Source organism: Passer montanus, unplaced genomic scaffold (assembly GCF_014805655.1).
Source record: "Passer montanus isolate IOZ18808 unplaced genomic scaffold, ASM1480565v1 scaffold12, whole genome shotgun sequence".
In the NCBI taxonomy this organism is placed as follows: domain Eukaryota; kingdom Metazoa; phylum Chordata; class Aves; order Passeriformes; family Passeridae; genus Passer; species Passer montanus.
The window spans coordinates 1,152,304-1,172,928 of NW_024358722.1; the positions used below are offsets into that span (position 1 = coordinate 1,152,304).

Genomic DNA, 20,625 nt, shown 5'->3' on the forward strand with positions numbered 1-20,625 from the left:
AGGCAGTCTTTTAAAAACCAGCTGTTTAAGAGTAATCAGTGTAAGTTCTGCCATCACTGCTATACACTGGTGAGCCAGTGAGAGTCAGCAAGAGGTTTACTACGAGAGTAGCTGCAATTGCTATTTCAGTTTTACCTGTGGCCTCATTGTTGATTTCTAAATCTTACTATTGAATTTCGGAATGTAAAGTGGAAGAGGAAAGGGATGCAGGATCCTTATTTTAATAGAAGAATTCTGGATTCCTGTCAGGAAAGAGGATTCTGTGGACAAGAAAGGGGGAAGAATCAGAAGGACAGTGGTAGAAAATAGTGTATAGCCTGGAGGAGAGATGAAATCTCTGAGGAGGTTACTAAGAAATGCCCTCGCAGCAGTATGGGGAGCATGAGAGACAACAAATGGAAAGAGAGATGATACAGGGTATAAAGAAAAACCTTTTCACCCTGAGCACAGACAGGCAGAGGAATATGCCCAGGGAGGTTGTGCAGTCTTCATCCTTGGAGGGTTTTAAGACCCAACTGGATAAAGCCCTGAGCAATTTGGTCTGACCCCAGCTGACCTTGCCTCCAGCAGAAGGTTGGACTAGAGACTTTCTGAGGTCCCTTCCTAACTCAATTCTCTTATGGTCCTGTGAATGATAGAAAATGTGCTTTTTCATACTGGAAAAGAAGTGGTAAAGTGGAAAGGAGACAGAAGGAATAAAAACAGGTGGGAAAGTGTTCCAAAATGTAGCATTGATACATTCCTATTCAGACCAAAAGCTACTAGTTTGGATTGACTTGCAACTGCTTGTGTTTTTATATATTTGAGCTCAGAGAGCAGAATGCCTTGTGACCACTATCCAGGTCACCCACCAATTCCTAGGAATTCTGAAACTCACCATCTGTCAATTTGCTTTCACAATGATACAGTAAGGCAACATTTTAGTACCTGAAACCCACCTGTCCGGCAGCACCAGGCTCTGTGGGGAAACTGGGTTTTTGCTTCAATATTGAAACAAAGACAAATCACCCAGGAAAATCACACCAAAACACAGACCAAACGTTACATATTTTATCCTCACTTTCCATTCCGGTTTGGGCTTAATAATGAAATTCTTATTGGAGGGATTATTTATTTACCTGAATTTCACAGAAAATCTCAGTCTTTCCAGCCATTTAGAAATCACAGTACCCAAAAAGATTAATGTATTTTCTTTGGGACAGTTTTTATTTTTTTATTTTTTTTGCTACAGTATGTAAATTACAAGCTTGGGTGATTTTCAAAGACAGTTATTTACTCCTTTTGCTAAAGGAAGCTTAAGATAAATTTGTTACAAATAACTTTGATTCCCTTCAGATGTTCCTGGTTTTACATTACAGTACAAAGTAGGCAAACATGTTTCCTTAGGAGGGTCATCCCTTTAGGTTATTGAGTGGAACAGTACCCAGTCACTCAAGAATCTGGACTTCCAATGTACTCTGTTTACTTGACAGTTCAAACTCGCCCTTTACTATCAAGAACCCTAAACGAGAATTTCCCTTTTTGTTACAATACCTCCCACTCCTTGTCACCAGGGCTACTCTGCATTTTCCAGGTATGAAACCAAGGATAATGGAAAAAAAAAATTGAAATGGCCTGTGTCTAGATCACAAACTTCTGCTGGCATACCTGGGCTGTGGAATGTCTGCTTCCTCATGCTGTCTTGAGAAGAAGCCTGTAGTATAGGGTGGCTACACTACAGCACAGTGCCTTTCTTGGTCTAGTCTAGGCTGTTTGGGGTGAGGGTGTTAATTATGTGGTCAGATCTTTTGTCAGCATAATGCTGAATCTACATAAAAAGCCTTGTTATCACAAGAATCTCTTTGAAATAATTATGCTCAAAGAATAAACAGGAAGGTGGGTGTTTCTAGCAGAGTGCTGCAGATGATTAAGTGGCACAACTTCTCTGAAGGTACACTAGCAGCCTGAAATGCAGCTATATTTTATGAAAAGTTTTTCAAACTACTGTCAAGCATGGAACCATTTCCTGAATTTTTCTATCAATTACAAATGTTTTCAACTCAGCACAGTATGGTCCCCCTATTGCCAAGCAGAACAGCCATAAACACAGTGGCAGGGAAGGAAACAATGAATAAAAAGCTATATACAAAAGGCTTTAAAATGCACCAAGCATGTGTGTGAAGGGGAAGCCTTTTTCCACTGCTTTCTTCCTCCTGAAACAATCTGAGCTCTTGGCTGGTATTGTTTTACCTCAAACACTCAGATGAGTAGTAACTGTTCAAATCCACTATTTTTTTTGCTTTGATTTACCTGTCTGCAAGATCCTAACCCCTCAGGTCTCCCAGCTGGAAGCAATGTCACCACTATTCCAAAGAGAACAGAACACGTAGGAAGGCCAACATCAGGCCTGCCTGCACACTCTTTGGAGCTCCAATGCACAGCAAATTTTGTTCTGTTGATAGCTGCAAGTTTGGTAATTCTACAGACCATTTGCACTGACAGAACTGCCACATGAAGCAAGAATTTGCACCATCAGCTTTTCATAAAGGAATGCCAACAGAAATTGGATCCAGATTTGAACCCTTGGTTGCAACTGAGGAGTGAGCAGCTCAGAGCAGGAGCTGGACAGCCTGTGCACATGTGCTCGTCCTGCTGCCTCAGATCCTGGGAGACTTTGCAGGGCTGCTGCCTTGGCACGGCTGGGGAAGGCTGAAGAGATGCTCCTGTCACAAGGGAAGGGTGTCTGGGTTACACAGAACGTCTGGCTGCTCACTTTTCAGTGGGTACCTGCTGGTGACGTGCTGCCCAACCTCCCCATGATCTTCCAGGCAGTTCTGCTGATACTTGTGAGTCTTTGCACCAGGAACACAGCACAAAGAGAAAACGCCAGGATTTGGATCACTGATTCGAAACTGAAATACTTATTAAAAATTGCTTTGATTTCAAATAGCTTTACAGTTTAAAATAAAATATTTGTTTTAAAATAGTTTTAATTAAATGAACGTAAAAGTTGTGGATCTTTGATAACCATGTTTGATATATTTTTAATAAATAGATCTATAAATACCTCTTGATCTTTTTGGTGATGAAGTGCACAAAAAGTTAAAAATATTTTTTTTTAAGCTGAAATGAACAGTTGTCTCTTTAGGAATAAACTTAATATTCAGAAACACTCAATGCAAAGTTACAGAAACCCAAAATATATTCTAACTACACAGTCACTATAAATACATACTTTAACTGAAAGCATGCTTTTTAATTATTCTGTGAGTAAATTGCCAAAATAGAAAATTAAGCTTCTCTTTAAAAGAAAAACTAAATAAATAAACAAACAAACCCAGAATTCAAATAATAAACTGAACCAGCCAGTAACACTTTAAAACACAGAAGTGTCTTTCCCTTTCTCCTTTAGAGCAGCCCATCATGATACTCTTGAGGACAACAAACAACCCCCAAACAACCATTCTCAAGTTTCATTCTAAAACCAAAAGTTTTCATTAATTTGGGCATTTGAAATTTGCTAGTTTAGTATAAAGCTGCACATGAGACTCCCTAGGGTATAAATAAACTAAGCCTTCACAGTGAAAACCAAAAGAGAAATCATACATGCAGTTTATTCTAGGAAAAAACCCATGATTTTAACTTTCACTTTAAAAACCCGTTAAGTGTAACAGTGCATTAGGAACAATCAAGCTCACTAGAGGGACAATTTGCTTGCAAATGTCAGAAAGCATGATCTTTAATGTTATAATTCTGAGCAGTATCTCAAAGATTTCACTTCATAGCATTTTACAAAATAATGTCCTAAACCTGAACACACTGCATCATACAAGGTTAGTAAGCAGGAAATCAGAGTGGAGTGAAGTGGGCCCCTCAAAAATGCTGTTTCCTGAGGTGAAAAGGAATTGTTTCACACTCACACCTGGAGCAGGGCTGCACCACTGTGCCCCGTGCAAGGACAGCTGCCACATCTGGAGCAGGGCTGCACCACTGTGCCCTGTGCAAGGACAGCTGCCACATCTGGAACAGGCTGCACCACTGTGCCCTGTGCAAGGACAGCTGCCACACCTGGAGCAGGGCTGCACCACTGTGCCCTGTGCAAGGACAGCTGCCACATCTGGAGCAGGGCTGCACCACTGTGCCCTGTGCAAGGACAGCTGCCACATCTGGAACAGGGCTGCACCACTGTGCCCTGTGCAAGGACAGCTGCCTCACCTGGGCAGAGCGTGGCCCAAGGGCCTGTGTATCTGATTCTCACCTTCACTGTCCTGCCCGTGTTTCTCTCACCACTACACAGGGAGGGCTGAGCACCAAGTGATAGAAATACCCATTAAAATCACTCTTTGTACTGATCTAAATTTGTTTGTAAAGCTGATAGAGAAAGAACAGATTTTACACTACAGGTCTCAGAACTGCAGGGCAAATAAATGCAAATGTGCTTTATGGGCTGGAACAAGTGCCCTGGAATACCAACAGGCTTTGGATCTGCAGTGAACCTCTGAGCCTCTTCTGTTGGATCAGTCCCCCTTTACATAACCTTTAGTCATTGGCAGAGGCTGCAGCCACACACTTCTGTGATCCTGTGCACTCATTTGGGATGAATCAGACGTGAGCCCTAATTCCAATATTCATAGACAAAGGCAAGGATCATTATTCCCCATTTATGGAGGAGAAAGTGAGGCACAAAGTGATTACTCCAAGTCAGTGACATAGCTGGAGGAAAACCCAGTTAGCCCCACACCTGCTACCAGGTGCTTTAAAATGAGCCAAAGCCACTTGATTATTTAATATGAATAATTTAGTAAACATCTTCAGTTGCTGTGTTTAGTGAGACCAGTGATTTCTTTTTTAACCTTCCATTTCTAATATAACCCACATGATACTGAGAGTAAAGGTCCAAGAAATTTAGTGAAATCTGCCAGCAGATTTATCCCATTCATGATATTCACTGCAAGCTGAATATAGGATACAGGGTCAGCCTGGTAATTACCAAATGAGGGCTCTGTGAATGCCACTGCACTCTTCTGACTCCACCCAAATAATTACATGGCTCACCAGGAAAAATAAAATGGATAAAAACATTAAGATTTAGAAAAAAAATAATGTTTCCATAAAACAGAGACTTATTGCATGATAGCTGGAGGCAACACCTTTGCACAAACAGCTGTAAATTAAAGCTGTCCTTTTACTAAGCTTCCAGAGATTGCTTACACAATGTGTGGCAATGGGAGAGAATACAGAAGACAGTTAATTTTCTTCCTTCTTCTTCACTTGCTCAAGTGGATGAAAAGCTACTTGTCTACTTTCAAAACGATGAAGATAATAACTTTTTATGCTCCCATACCACGCTGCTACACTTGTGAACAGATGTGAACATTTTTTTTTGCCACCTGATTGCTAAACTAAAATTTTCTTGATTTCTAAGTACATGTGAAAGTATATCATCAAATACACATCACTTGCAGGTGGCAAGTGTTAGAGAACTTGAAGTCACAATTTTGTTCTACTCTCCAGTAACCACTGGTGAGCTCTCAGCATGCTGTGCCCACTCCTTTCAGCTATGAGAAGGCTATCCAGTGTTTAAGTTCTTCCACACGCTGCAGTATCTGTGTATAATAGAAATCCATGTTGGCTGCAAAATCAGTACACACAGGGGATTCCATGTCACCAAAGGTGCAGTACAGTGCAGTTCCTCCAATGCTAAGGAAAACAGTTGCTATGCACAGCAGGATCAGCAAAATACAGGAGCCACCAGACACTTCATCTGCAAATAAGAGCAGAAAAGGTGAAAAAAGATGCTATACAAAGCAATACAAATGCATGTGAGAAAATCTGAGATAGGTTTTTATCATGAATGGGTCAGGAGGTAAACACACTTAATAATGCTCACCATGTCAAAGTGACCACAATACACACTGGGAAATTTATATTTCTCAATCTTTTCAGAAACCTAAATAATTCCTTTGCTTCATTTCTGCAGTCTGTGTACCTGTCCTTGCTGGGATCACTGGTGGAGCCATTCCACTCTGAGGCAAAATAAGCTTACCTGTGGGAAGGCCCCACAGCCAAAGCCATCTCCATGGAACAGTTCAAATGAAACAAAGGCTTTGAAACAAAACCAAATGGAAATGTTCTTGCTTCATTTGTAATGACACAGACTGCCCTACAATGAACTGCTTGTGACTGCTCTGACATTTTGACTGCAGACACGAAACCTTCTGTGTAGGCTAATGTGAGGGGTTATTTTACATCTCAGCAATTCTCTGCTAATTCTTTGCATGATTGTTTATTCCAGAGTAGGAGCAATGCAGAGGTTGCAGAGGTGCTGCTACATCCTCACAACCTCACTTGTCCTTGCTAATCTATACACATGAACAACATCTGTGCCTTCTGTCAGACTGCCGTGGCTCTAAGGAAATTTCTGTACTCCACTCACACCAGGGAGAAGAAATGGGGTAAAAAAAAAATTCAAGTGATTTTTTTTGGTGTGTGTTTGAAATCAAACTTAAAGTAATAATAACATACAAACCAATTTTCCTTTTGAATCACTAAATCCTGGGGAAAAATCATTTAAAAAAGTCGAATTGGAATTTTAAATAAAACATAAATACTTTTAATATAATTTCAAGAAAAAGATGGTATAGAGTCTCTTCAGGCTGTGAATGTTTAAGACATGCTAACACACTTTTAAGAACTAACTCACACCATTTAGTGGCTGGCATACATGGTAGATAGGACTTTCTATATCATCAGCAATCATAAGTAATTTTCTTAGTACCTCTTCAGTTTGAATAATAGAGACCCTAAACTCAAAAAAACCCAAAAACAAACATAACATGAGAAACATACTGTGTTTCTCATGAGGCTATTTAGCCCATCAAAAGGTGTACAGCCAGATTTAATGACAGCTAGCCAATATGTATGGATTTAAATTATAAAGCAAGTTTAGAATCTCTCTCACCCTCCAATCCCATGGAAACCACTAGAAAGGGCTGGAAATGTACCCATGGACAAAGCATAATAGACTTGTTTCTTTTGCATCCCTCTGCCTACACAGTAAATGGATTTAGGGAGAAAGCCTCCACCTCTCACCTCTAAGCAACGAGCATTAATGAAAGGACTTCAATTATCTGTCACTTGTAAATCATTCAGCCAGAGGAAAAAAACAGTGGCTTCATTCTCAACCAAGCTTTAAAACAGAAGTGTGCTCATTGTATCCTTCTGTAGTCTTGTTACCCAAACCTGGTACAGATTAACAACCTTTGATCAATCACCTTTACTTACTAAGTTTTAAAAAAACAAGACAGCATGTTCAATAAATGCCTGCTTTGCTGCTATGAACAAAAATATTGACAATATTTGCATCCCAAGAGCACAAGCCATGAATTAAGAAATTTAAGCTACCTTGATCCAATGTGTCTTCCATTTCTTGGAATCTCACTCTTCTCTTTGTTTGCCTTTGCTGGACTTGAGCAATTGTTTTTCCATCTCTGTCATCTCTCTTCTTTAGTATAGACACCAATCCTTCCACTGGGGTAATCTATCAGGGAATTCAGTGATATGTTAAATAGAGCTCATGCTTTGATTTCTAACAATGACTCAGGGAGCAGCCAAGCTAAACAGTTAATAAATGGTTTCCAGTCTACTTTTTTTAAACATTGCAGCACTTGTGAAACCTCCTTCTTGAAGACATCAAGTCCTGAACATTCAGGACAGCTGCAGTATCATTCTGCTGCTTACCGACTCTGCTTGCCTTTAATTGCTATAAAAGTGAAATGCACACACATTTTCTGCTTGGATCGTACTTTGTGTTCCTTTGTAAGCTCACACGGGCAGGGGCAGTGGTGAGGCGGATTTGTGTCAAAATCACTATCATCAGAGGGCAGTAAGAAGTCAATGACACACTGCTGCTGCCTCTCCAAAGATATAATACTGCAGAGACCATCAGATACTTATTGTGAGATTAATTTTCCAGCACTGCAATTGGTTCCCCAGGGGGGACAAGCAGCTACAGCAGGGCTACAAAACCAAAGAGAGGGAACACCAGGGAAAAAGAAAGCTTTAGTGCTCTGGATAGATTCCAGCTCCACATTGTAATAAGCTCTCTGGATACAGCAGCAGCTAAAAAATCCTTCCCCACAGGCTGGTCACACAAACAGCAATATGGTCAACAAGTCAACAAACCACACCTTCTCTTTTCTTTGCTATAGCATTTCCATTAGTTCCAAGAATATATGGTAAGCCATACTGGGTTGGTTGAGCAGTCTGTAACTTCCTAACTATTAATGAAATGAAATTAGGTGAAGTATCAGGAGAAAAATGCTTTCCTAAGTAAGGAGTTCCTGGTGTGCTAGAAATAAATAGAAATTAAAGTAGAAAGTATGTTTAGAATTGCCCCTTTTTCTTACTTTGTGAACATCCTTGCCTCAAAAAAAGTCATAATTATTTCTTCCTAGATCTTAGTAAGACTTTAAAAAACTTAATTCTGTACATCATCAGTAACATTTGTTAAATTGAAAAGTAGTATGTATAAATTTATTCTACAAGATAAGACATATCACATTTACAACTGAATTTGCAACTCATCTGTTAGATGACCCCAAAGGCCTCTAACTTCCACAAAAACTCCAAACTCCCCAACTTTCCAAGTAACACTGTAGTTGCAGACAAAGGACTGCTTAAGCCTCTCTCTAACATAAGTTAGAAGATCACCCATAAAAACTTGTCTGCATTGCATTTCCAAGAGCTGTAGAGAAACAGAAAAGAACTCCATAACTTATGTCCTTAAGCTTGCCTGGTGCTACGAGCTTACATAAAGCATCGATTGCAGTCAGAGATGGTGCCCTGCACACAGTGAGACACGGGGCACAATCCAATAGGCACTGCAGCAGCTTGGCCCTTGCAACACTGAACTGACAAATGTGGCAATTGCACTGGCAGGTCTCTGGTCTGGCAGTATTTTATAGCCCTCAACAGACGAATAAATAACGTTACCCAGAACTACTCAGAGGATAAAATTGATCTCTGCCACACTCCTGATAGTCACTTTCCCTTTTGTTTATCTGCTCAAGAGCTTGAATGGATTATTTAATGAAACAATGCAAGGAAGTACTTGGAAAGTAATGGAAGTGTGGAGGCAGAGGAAATACATTGTTTAAGTCAACATGCAGAGAACCAGTAGCTGGCACAAATGACCCAGAAATAATAGTCTGCAAGTGTCTCACCACAAAAAATGAGTGCACTGAGTTGCAGCTTCTACTGGTAATGTTAAATTAGTCTTGCAAAACTACCACGAAAATTTAACAGGCCAGAAGAAAAATCAACACTTATGTTTCTTTGTTGTGACAAGGAAGGGGGATTATGTAGGAGTGCTTAAATTGACTTATTTATTTGGAAGGGTGGAGATGAAATGATATCCTTTTATAGAGTAGATTATTTTAAGCTTCTGCTTACAGCATTGCTTTCATAAAGAGGATCAATTGCTCCTCCCACACCACCCACACAGCAGGCTGGCTGTTGCCTGGCATGATTATTCCCAAGTGGCTTGGACTGCACAAGGTGGGAATGTCACCCAGAGATGGCAGGGCATTCCTACCAGTCTGCCCTAAGGTTAGAAGTGGTGGTCTGTTCTGCAAGTCACCACTGCAACCTGAGGCACTTCACTTTGCCTGTTGGCTCTTGGTAGTTTCTGAATGACTGTGTCACCAATTGTGTCTTCTCCAAGCTTAAAACCAGAGGGCTATCCTTGACAGGATTATGTGGAAATGTGTTGCAGTAATTACAGTTACATAAAAGGCTTTCTGGAGGAAAGACCTGCTACAATGAGGTTCATTTACTTTCCCTGTCAGCCTACATCCATACATTTCAGGATTTACTTTAAATGTATAAGGAACTAATCTGACACAGCACAGGTTTCTCTATTATGAACATCTTCTTTTGCTTAAAAAGAAGGAGCAAGTGCTTTTGATTTTGCAATAAAAATCAGTGTGGCCAGTGTTACTTCTCTATCCCAACAAAAGCCATAAACTGGATTTTGAAAAATGGCCCCTTTACATGATATGTAATTCATACCTAGACTAGAATCACAGAATATGTTGAGCTGGAAGGGACTCACAAGGGTCACCCAGTCCAATTCTTAGTCCTGCACAGGACACCCCAAGAGTCACACCAAGTGCCTGTGAGCACTGTCCAAGCACTTCCTGAGCTCTGTCAGGCTGCTGCTGTGACCACTGCCCTGGGGAGCTGTTCCAGTGTCCACCCACCCCCTGGGTGGAGAAACTTTTCCTTAAATCCACCCTAAACCTCCCCTGACTCAGTTCTATGGCATGACTATACTTCATCTGCCTTTAAATTCTATAAGTTATATACTTAAGGTTTTTTTTGTCTTTGTGATTGCATTAGACCCATCTCCCATTAATTAAACATCCAAAGAGAAGGACTTAGGTGCCACACAAGATGAAGTTCTACATTCCACTCTTTAGGAAGCAGGGGGAATTAAAAAAAGCAGAATGTATTACTTAAATTGGAAGTTAACGAGAGAACTGTGGTTAATACAGTTGACCACAAGTCAAGCAGAGGCTTGATTTGACCCACAGGCAGAAAAAACCAGGCTTGTACCAGACTGCCCTGCAAACAGCTCTTACCTGAAAGAGCTGCATAAAGGACCCTATTGAAACATCAGATATTTTCTTAATTCTAAGCTGGATAATTAACAAAAGATGGTCTCGGAGCATCTATGTAACTGAGCTTACTCAGCTCTGCTGGCCTTCACAAAATCTTTTGACAGGAGCTTTTACAGTCGCTGTACAGGAACTGAGAGTGCATGCAGCTGTGTGGTGGCATTTTCACCAACAGGCAAAAAGGAAAGCAGCAATGACTGTTGGTTAATTGAAACCCTGTTAAATAAAGTTTTTCTCTTTTCCCCACCATTAATAGAAAGTACATCTGCTTCAATCAAAAGTTTCACACTTTTCAGATAAATTTTAATAACCAGATTGCAAAATTGGAAGAAATAAACTAATTAAACTACCTGTCTCTTCTCTGTTTAAAACAGCATTTGGTAATAAAATAACAAAAAGCTTCTTACACTGGGCTTATTTTCAACAAATATGATGTGTGTATATTTATAAACATACCAGACAAAACTATGAAAATAAGGCCTTGTAATTCAAGTTCTGAGAAGAAACTTCTGAGAGAAAACATACTGAACTTGACGCTTAGAATTTAGTTGTGCATATAGACATAAATAAAAACCTCAAATGGAGGCACTACAAATGGAAGGAAAGCTCATTGTATGAAGTAGTTTGGTTTGAATGCAGGAAACTACTCAACAAGCAATACCAGATTTTTTTAAAGCAGTAAATCCCCAAAACGACAGAACCCAAGACTGCCTGTGTTACAGTAAAACAGCAGACAAACCCCTTGGCTAATAAAATACATTAGATAAGTGAGTAATTGGAGTTTGAAAAAGAGCTGACTTAGCAGGTTCAGTATTCACACCACAGCCACTGAAGGTAACTCTTTTTCCTGCTGAAGCACCTGCCATGCAAGTACCTGAGCTCCTTTACACAGCAGCAGACACCATGTAAGCCCTTCACACGGGAGCACAGCTCTTACAAACCCAAAGCTACAGATCCCAAGCCATACAAGAGAATAGAGGATCCCAAACACTGCCTCCAAACTTAGTGGAAACTTCATTTCTTGGTATACAAACTGCCATTCAAAAGCTCTATGTTTTGGTAGACATTGCTTTCTAAAAATAATTTCCAATTCTAATGTTCTAATAAGGAAAAACATTAAGATTTTACTCACTTCCCTGTCTCTCACATAGAAAGTTTATGGTAGAACCTTCAATTTTATATAGCAAAATGCAACTTTATCGAGGTTACAATTTGTTTTGCCACTGGTGTGTAACTTCATTCTCAGAGAAATGATAGCAAAGATATTTAAGAAGAGCTATATACTTCTAGTATCTGTTGTTGCCAGCTTCTGACTGTGCTTCAACGTTCTTTGTTAGCTGCACAAATCTTGTTTCTATAAAATGACTGTGGTTTTCCACCATTTGCACATTGCTGTATGTGGTTTGTACTAGAGAAGAAATACCCAGTATAAGGGCCTGTACAATATGAAAACTACTATTTCAGTTTTGCAACTATTTAAATCCAGAGTTGGAATTTGGTGATTTTTCACTCTTGTAATTAGCTATTGTAAATGATAAACTAAAAGCAAGTGAGAAAGTATCTAAGTTAGAAAACTGCATGAGATGATTCTTGGCTTTCAATATAGAGCCAAGCAAAACTTCTTAACTGTAAATATATACACAGGTATTTACCCTTCTCCATCTTCAATAAATTATTATTACATGTCAACTGAAGAACACTAATGAAATTTTGTCCTACCATATAGGTTTTTTTTTTCCCCAGGTTATTTCAAAATGATCTTTACTTCCACCTTCTATTCTGTTTGTGGCAGTTTCCTAAACACTTACTTTATGACAAGTTCTATCACAGTCAAATAGATTATTTTTTTTCTGCCACATTGGTACATTTCATGTGATTAATTCAATTTCATTCATGTGGCTACCAATGCATTTTCTAGATACCTCATTAACAACCAGTGTATGAAAACACCATTATCTTCTTAGGTTGCCATAGCCTGAACAATGCAATTTCAAAGCCTTCAAGAGGACAAGAAAGGAAGAAGTGTTACAGCTGGGTACAAAGATTCCATCTGCTCGTCAAAACTTCAGTGCAATCTCATTTTGGCACTGAAACAAAATCAATGAACACAAGTTAACAATACTGCTTTCTCAGGGGTGCCAAACTCTTTCAAATGTGTCTTCCAAGAAAGCTGTGGGTGCTCATCACTTCTGAAAAACAACCCCTAGGCTACTGATGGGTGGTAAGATTAACTGGAAGAACATCCTATGAGTGTATAATGAAACAATAGAAGCTGGTGTGCTGTCCTTGCCTCACCCTGTGGCACCTAGAAATCCCAAGTACTGTGAAAAAACCCCAGATGCTGCATATGACAAATTTTATTGCTACTGATGTTAATCCTTCTTCCCTTCTGCATTTAAGCCCCCTGCCTCATACAAAACTCGGGTGTCTTGCTAAGAATGATCCAAGTGGACTCTCACCAATGCAGCCAACATGACACCTTATATGGCCAGAAAAGTACCTTGGAAAAACTCAAAGTACTTGTTCCTCTGCAGAGACCCAACTCTGCCATCACAGTACTGGCAGTCCCAGCACCAGCAAAGCGAACTGCAATTGAAATTAGATGCCCTGTAAAGCATCATCATCAGTCACAGGGACAATCAATACAAGCATAATTTTTCTAACAGTATCAATATGCTCTTCCTATCCCATCCTCTGAAACACAAACACCACAAACACAGCTATTTAAAAATAGATGCTATTGGATTAAATTAGGCTATATCTATGTGAAAGAGAGCAGTACTCCTCTGCTAAAATGCAGCACTTTCAGTGGGCTCAAAAGAAATTTAATGCTGAGGGATGATACTTAAATTACTCTTTTGTTATACATGTATTCAGGCTTAGCACAGACTGTCAACAAAATGCTCTTTTTCAAAACCACCCTCTAAGTGAACACAAGCCAATGGACTTAGGAAAATTTGGGATACATGTATTAACATGTACAGCTTTGTGCACATGGCTGTCAGTCCTGGTATGTGGCATAATTCCTGAGGGCCCACAAAAAGACAAGAGGCATGATCTTGGAAAGGATGTAAGAAACTCTTTAGGTGGGTAGAAAAGCCAAAATACTCTCTTTTCAGCTTTGGACACTTACCAAACATGTAATAACATCAGCATTGACCTCCAGTATTTAATTCCCTGCTTGGCCACTGTCCTTGAGCAATCATGGGGGTTCTTGGTCACTGTGCATTAGCTTGATCTATAGAGAAGTACTGTAACTTTATTGCCAAGGGGATAGTCTATTGTTAAAGGCCTTAAAAATAGAAATTAACTAAGAAGATAGCTTCATACAAGCCTTCCCCCTCCAGCATCTGAAATAACATCATTTCACAATACACTCCCTTTTAATTTAAAAAAAAAAAGCTCTTAAGGATGCAAATGCAGCAAAACCAGAAAAGAAATAAAGCAAAGATGTTGTCATTACACTCTCCAAAAAAGTCCCAAAGCAATAAATCTTCTCTATTTTCAGAACAGCAATTTAGCTCATGAAGCACTCATCCTTGTTACAGGCCTATGAGATGGGTTCAGGTTTAGAAGCTCTTTCTTAGCTTGGGTTCAACAACAAATCTGCCTAACTTGACAAAATCAGAAACCCATTCATTCATATGCAGAATTTATATGTAGTTCTCACCTCTATGGAATAAGCACAAAAAAGCAAACTTTGTTCTGTGCATAGAAAGTAATGATGGTACATCATAGGTATTATGTAGATTTCTGATATGAAATTTGATTTAACAGGAATTGTGAGAACACCTCTTAACAGTCTCTGTCAGAATAAAAAAAAATATCAACCCCCCCCAGGTATCACACTCATATATAAGATATCAATCTTATTTTTGAAACACAGTGGTCAAGAAGGAGACAGAGAGGCCAAGTGAAACTTTTTTCTGAGTAACTCAGAACAATTAAATATGTATAGATTTCAGATTTGGAAAAGTGATACATAAAGGAATATTTAACATATTTTTAAGTTGGCAATATCTAAAATATTTTAACTGAAATAAACATGAAAGATTTTATAGGATTTACAATATTTACCTCAGTAATCTCTATCCTTCTTGTAAGTTCATCAAGAGAAGAAAAGCTGTCATCTAGTGATAAAGCTTCCAGGGAGTTGTAAGATGCTCGTTCAGGTGAAATATCTGGAACAGTGTTAAAGTCCTCTTGGTTTGCTAAGTCTGCAGATTCTTCAGTGTCTATTATGTTACCATTCAAAAATCTCAGAAATAAGTCTTCTTGCTCCTTATTGACCTTCTCCTCCTGTCCTGCTGCTCTCTGTATTTCCTTGCCCACCCGTGAATGGGCAGTACTCTCATGCTCAGACACTTCATTACACCCAGAGCATTCACCTGAGGCAGTTCTGTCCCATGAAGGCTGTTCATCATCATCATCATCATCATCATCAGGCTGTATCTGTTGCTGCTTTAAATCACTGCTTCCAAGCTGGCCACTAGGAATTTCTGAAGACCCAGCAGCACTTTTTGATCTGAGCAGACTTCTATCAGCTGGCACATCTTTGTCAGAAGGAACCAAATCAGCAGGCATATAATCATCATCTGTAAAAGCCAAAGCATCTACCATTGGCTCAAGAGGGAGTTTCACTCCCGGCTCCCCAGCCCCTTCTATTTTCACTGCATCCTTGGAGAGCTGTCTTTCCCTCAGCTGCAGGCTGTTATCTTCACCAGCATCCCCAGATGATAAACAGCCCGAGGAAGGCCTGCCCCCTGTCCCTGTGGACTGGGTGTGTGGCTCCAGGGTTGATTCAGCACTGCAGTGCTGCTCCTCCATGTGGTCCTTTCCTGCAGCTACCCGAAGGCTCGCTGCCTCTGTCTGTCTCTCAGTTTTGTTTTCACCTGGGCAGACAGTGCTCAGCTGTTTATCTTCTTTCTTTGGTGCAATGCCAGGACAAGTTTCAGTACCTAAGTGCAATAGGAAAAACAGTTCCAGAGTTTTTAAATGATTCAAAGCATCAGCCCAGGGGGGAAAGAGTATACTGTGATTTGATAACATTGTAACCTAATGCTTCAAAATGCTCTCCCATAAAGGGCAGATACTTTATGCTCCAGTCAGAATAACTTTTGTTAGTAGTCTCTGACTCCTGGTTCGGGGAAAAAAAAAGTATTTGCACACATTCTTGCAGGTGAAGCACACAATTCAGTGTCCTTCTGAAAAAAGCTACTCCCAGTATATAAGTCAGTATCTTTGTGAACAGTCACTTTTCTTCTAATGGATATTTTATGTGAGCCATCTCATGGAAGCCTGGAGTTCAGGCAAATGCACTTAATTACAGAAAACTGTACCTTGATGCCAGTGTATCTATCACCTAGAAAGATATCTGCACTTCGTTAAAGAAGTTGAAATCATACTAATTTAATAAATCTTAAATTTTCAGATCACTAGCTTTTTTCTTATCTGAAATTTCAGAAACACACAAAGAATTCTACATAGCTTGTGAAATCACCTACTGTTGGCATAATCTGCTGATGAAGGAGTAGATGCTTAGCCCAAGTTATCTATGAATTTATTAGATATTAACCATTTCAAGAAAGCCAAAACTTTGTTTTTAGTCTTAAAAAGAGAGAAAGGGGCTGTTAAGAATTAAAACATCAAAGTAAGCTAGCTAGGACAGAAACTGCCTTTTATTACATATTTTAATAAAAACTATGTTAATACTATGTTATAATAGGACTATTGTTGCAGTAATAGCAATATTCACAATCAACAAACTAATAACTTCATAAAAGTACTTATTTGCATTTTTTGGTCATAGTGAAGAGCAGAAAGGTCTTAAGAACAGATTAATAAAGATATCAAACAATGCCCTTCTTAATTGATTTCTCCATGCCAATTTTATTCTTCCTCACCTACTAAAACCTCTCTTAAAATGTGAGCAATTTCCTGAACTTGTTACACAAAACAGTCACATTCATTAAAACAAATGTTTGCATTAATTCACTGTATTGAACAGTTTAATTAAATTCCAAACTATACCCCTTTTAATGTCTAATGAAATGAAGGCAGCATGGAAAAGACAGACTTGGAAATTGAAAAAGAGAATATCCAAGCAAATCAAAATGTGGGAAAAAAAATCAGAATAACATTAACAGAAAGAAAGAGTACAGAGAACCTAACCAGTAAAACACTGAAAGAATAGGTGTGAGATAGGGACTTTTTAAAAATTAGACACAGATGAGTAGACAGCTCAAGGGATTTGTAATGGGATACTAAGCCCTCCACATACAGGTCATGAGCTCAAACACAGCCTGGATTATTGGTACAAGATTTTGTTACCATCTGTCAATTTTTCCTAGTGGATACATCCACATTACAACAGGCATCTTTGTTGGCAGCCCCAAGTGAAACAAAGATTAAATGGAATCGGAAATTGAATCCGATTCTTTACTGTGAAAGGTGTCCCTTGAGCTCAGGGCACTGTTCCTAAGAAAGCAATAAGTGATCCTAGCACGGTTATGTAACCACAGATGTACAAGAACTGGGATGCAATAATCATTCACACCAAGTTTTCAGCAGTGTTCAATATTTACAGCTACCTCAGGCAACCCATGCCCACTATAGACTGAGGGCAAGTTAAGACAAATACTTGAAGACTTAATTAGAAAATATGCTTTTGCCTACACTAAATTAACTGAAGACATACCCACTGGCAGAAGTAATTTTTGCCTGACTGACAGAGGTACAACAAAGTGTCTACAGAAAATTTCTTAGCAACAAAAGCACCTATGGTAATTAAAAAAATGGTTTCTTCTCCCCTTGACAGAGTTGCATTAGAATTGACACTTGGTTTGCTCATCACAGGAACCTGTAGGCACCGCTTTGTCCTGCTAATCCAGGACAGCCTAGCAGACAGAATACTGATCCACAGTAATCTACCAATGGAGAATTCACACTTCTCCATCTTCATCCTTCTTCTCAGTTAAAAACAAATCCCATAGTACCTAACAGTAAACACGGTATAAAGACTTCCTCCCCATTTAGACTCCAAATGAGTCTAAATTATATGTACACACTGCAAACTTATGCTGAGAGTTTTGTTAAATTCAGTGTTTCATTAGGAAGGTTTTCATGAAACACATTAATTTATCTTTAGTTAACACTAAATGCTATTAAGGTTCTGCTTTCAGTCAGAAGCTGAAGAAATTAATGGGAAAAGGATGTATCAAATCTCATCTTTTAATATACACACATAGTATTAAGGGCAAAATTCTCTCTGTTGGTAGATTCAGAGTGAAAATCTGCCAGAAAGTAAAATTTAATAGAACAGACCCTTCACAACCCTTGTTCAGAAGGGCACAAATCTAATCAGGTACTGCCCCAGGAATCCTGACTGGATGACTTCTTATAAAGCTGTTTGTCGGTCGCTGTAGCCCCAGGAGAGAGGAATTGTGAATTCTTAGGATCAACTGCCTACAGAGGCTCAAACTATGTTCCCATATACCTTAGCAGATCAAGGGGAGTAACTTTTGCTTCAGATTACCAGGCAAGTTAGATTTTACTTCAAAGATGCTACTATAGTGCAGTACAACAATCTCTACAATGTAATACAGATATTGCTACAATGCATTTTACATATTCTTATTGATAATTGCTACATAAATTCTTATTATATATGGATGAATATGAAGGCCTGTTCTCAAAACATATGACAGTTTCCTTTTCCTGTCTTACTGTAAGCCAGACTTCTACTACAAACAGCTAAATGAGTTAAGTAGTTCTTCCTGTGGTTTGGTGGATAAATGCATATGAAAAGTAAAACTTTACATGCTTACTTCTCATTTTTCATTTCATTTTTCTTTTTTTTTGGTAGAGGAAAAAAACCACATGAAAAGCAGAAGTCAAGCATTCTAAGTTTTGGGTGAGAAGGCCCATGCATTTAGGCTACTGCTGTAAAGGTTAAATATTAGGAGCTGTATGTTTATTGCAATATAGGATTCTGCTGGTGTTCAGGCAAAATCAAAAACCAGTCCCAAATGGACACATTGCTTCTAGTCCTGAGCTGCACCACTCAGGCACAGCTTGTTATCTGAATGGCATTTCAGTTATGAATCACTTTTGTCAAATTTCTGTTCTGGTTCACACTGCTGCCTTCCCAACCCAAATCCTTCTGACTGCAACCAAAGCCATTCCTCCCCACGCAGATGGGGGATGCACTGACACTGAAGGGCAGCAGCAGCTAATGACCACATGCTGCCTGAACAGCTGCTCACACTCACCAGGGAGAGAATTCACTGCTTCCTCAAGAAAGCACTAATCTTTTGAAAAGCATCTTTTGCAAATTTCAACCATTTAAAGTCAGGATAGGATGAAAATATTCCTATCTTTGTGTTGGAAGTACTTTGCACTGCTGAAAATTTCTCAGTAGAACTGCTTTTTATTGGATGACATAGCTTTATCAATTTACCAACATTGCACAGGAACCCAAAGATTTTGATGGTATTTTGACAAGATTCACATTAAGAGAAAGGCATGAAAAGATCCATTTACACCATTAATTACTTCCCCATTACGTCAAGATGTTGTACTGGAGTATTTCAACATTGAAACAAAATGCTCCTGAATTCAGAACATTCAGATGTTCAGAAACTCTGCTCTCCAGAAAGCTTTTGTTTCCACTTGGAATAAAATCAGAGGAAAAACTGTAATTTTTTTTTTTCCATGGGAATTTCCAACCATTCAACAATAAAAAGCACCTGTGTTCTTTTGATCTGCTTTCTGAGCTGCAGAACATGTTTGTTTCATGTTTCTAATGCTTTATGTTTAGTTAGGTGACAGGAATAGAAGTGGAGAAAAGGCAGTATAGGGGTCATGGTAAAAGAGCATGGAGATAAGGAGGATCCACACATGTAGAGAACTGTGACTCTGTATCTTCATTAATTTCTGATTCTCCTGAACATCCTGGCTGATACACACTTGTAGGATAGTTTGGGTTGAAAGGGACCTCCTAGGATCACTTAGGCCAGTTCTCATCTTCTGAAGAACTCTAGCTGTTTTTGAGGGAAGGTACTTAGCTTAAGCCAATTTTGGCAACTGAAATGTGGCAAAATACCAGAAACTTTTTGCTCAGAGAGAGGAGAGATAAAGCACAGCCTGGTTGTCTACCAATATTCTTTCCCATTCTGTCTCCATTTCAACAATTCGTTAATTTGTAAATGTTTCATAAGAACCCAAAGATTCAAACAAAATGGCCACTGCCCCAAGGCAGAAAAAGGAAAATGAGGCTGAAAATGACATAAAAGTATGTACTGAAAACAATTAACTGAATGTTTTTCTCTTCAAGACCTCCCAAAGGCTTCATCATTTTCTGTGTTGCTTCAGAAAAATGCATCTCAAAATCAGTACACTGCATGTAACTTAAAATAGTTACTAATACTGTTAACTGTACTCCACTACCACACCTCTGAATGTCTGTCATCAGGTTGATTACCTAGTATATATTTGTATACATAAAAACTATCCATCTTATCTCTAGTTTTATACAATTTCATACTTTACATAAGCTAATATAAATGCATGCACATTTAAGACTTTTTTTTGATGGAGGCTAGAATTTACAGTTATGAATATCGATGACTAATTAAAATGGCATTATTTATCCATTGTGATGAGAAAAAAAAAATCCATTTGTGCATCTGTAGAGATCCAACAAATACTGTAGTTTCACATGAAATAGCTTAATTTTATTTATAGGAATATGTAATTACAGTGTAATATTTTAAAAAAATGTACATACATATACACATACCTGATTTAAAAGCAGTAGCTTCTCTTTCCTTTAAAGTTCTGGATTCCATTAACTGAGGTAAACAACTGCTTTCCCATGTATTTTCTGCAGTTACCAGCTGTAAAATATGATAGCATTACCTGTAATTTTTGGAATTAAACAGGAATGATGTGGCTTTTTGAGACATTC

At 38.8% G+C, this 20,625-nt stretch overlaps 1 protein-coding gene across 5 annotated transcripts in view; it reads right to left on the reverse strand.

The window, feature by feature from the left end:
• Window positions 1-2,232: 2,232 nt before the first annotated feature.
• CNST (consortin, connexin sorting protein) overlaps window positions 2,233-20,625 on the reverse strand; it is a 48,648-nt gene continuing 30,255 nt past the window's right edge. For 4 of the 5 annotated variants that reach the window (XM_039697704.1, XM_039697706.1, XM_039697705.1 and 1 more), the window contains 4 exons: window positions 20,458-20,554; window positions 14,736-15,616; window positions 7,384-7,519; window positions 2,233-5,743 (listed from right to left, as the gene is read on the reverse strand). In XM_039697704.1, the coding sequence (XP_039553638.1) occupies window positions 5,538-5,743; window positions 7,384-7,519; window positions 14,736-15,616; window positions 20,458-20,554 (1,320 nt within the window). In that variant the 3' untranslated portion in view covers window positions 2,233-5,537. The remainder of the gene's footprint in view (window positions 5,744-7,383; window positions 7,520-14,735; window positions 15,617-20,457; window positions 20,555-20,625) is intronic. The other variant, XR_005626370.1, reaches the window with a different exon arrangement.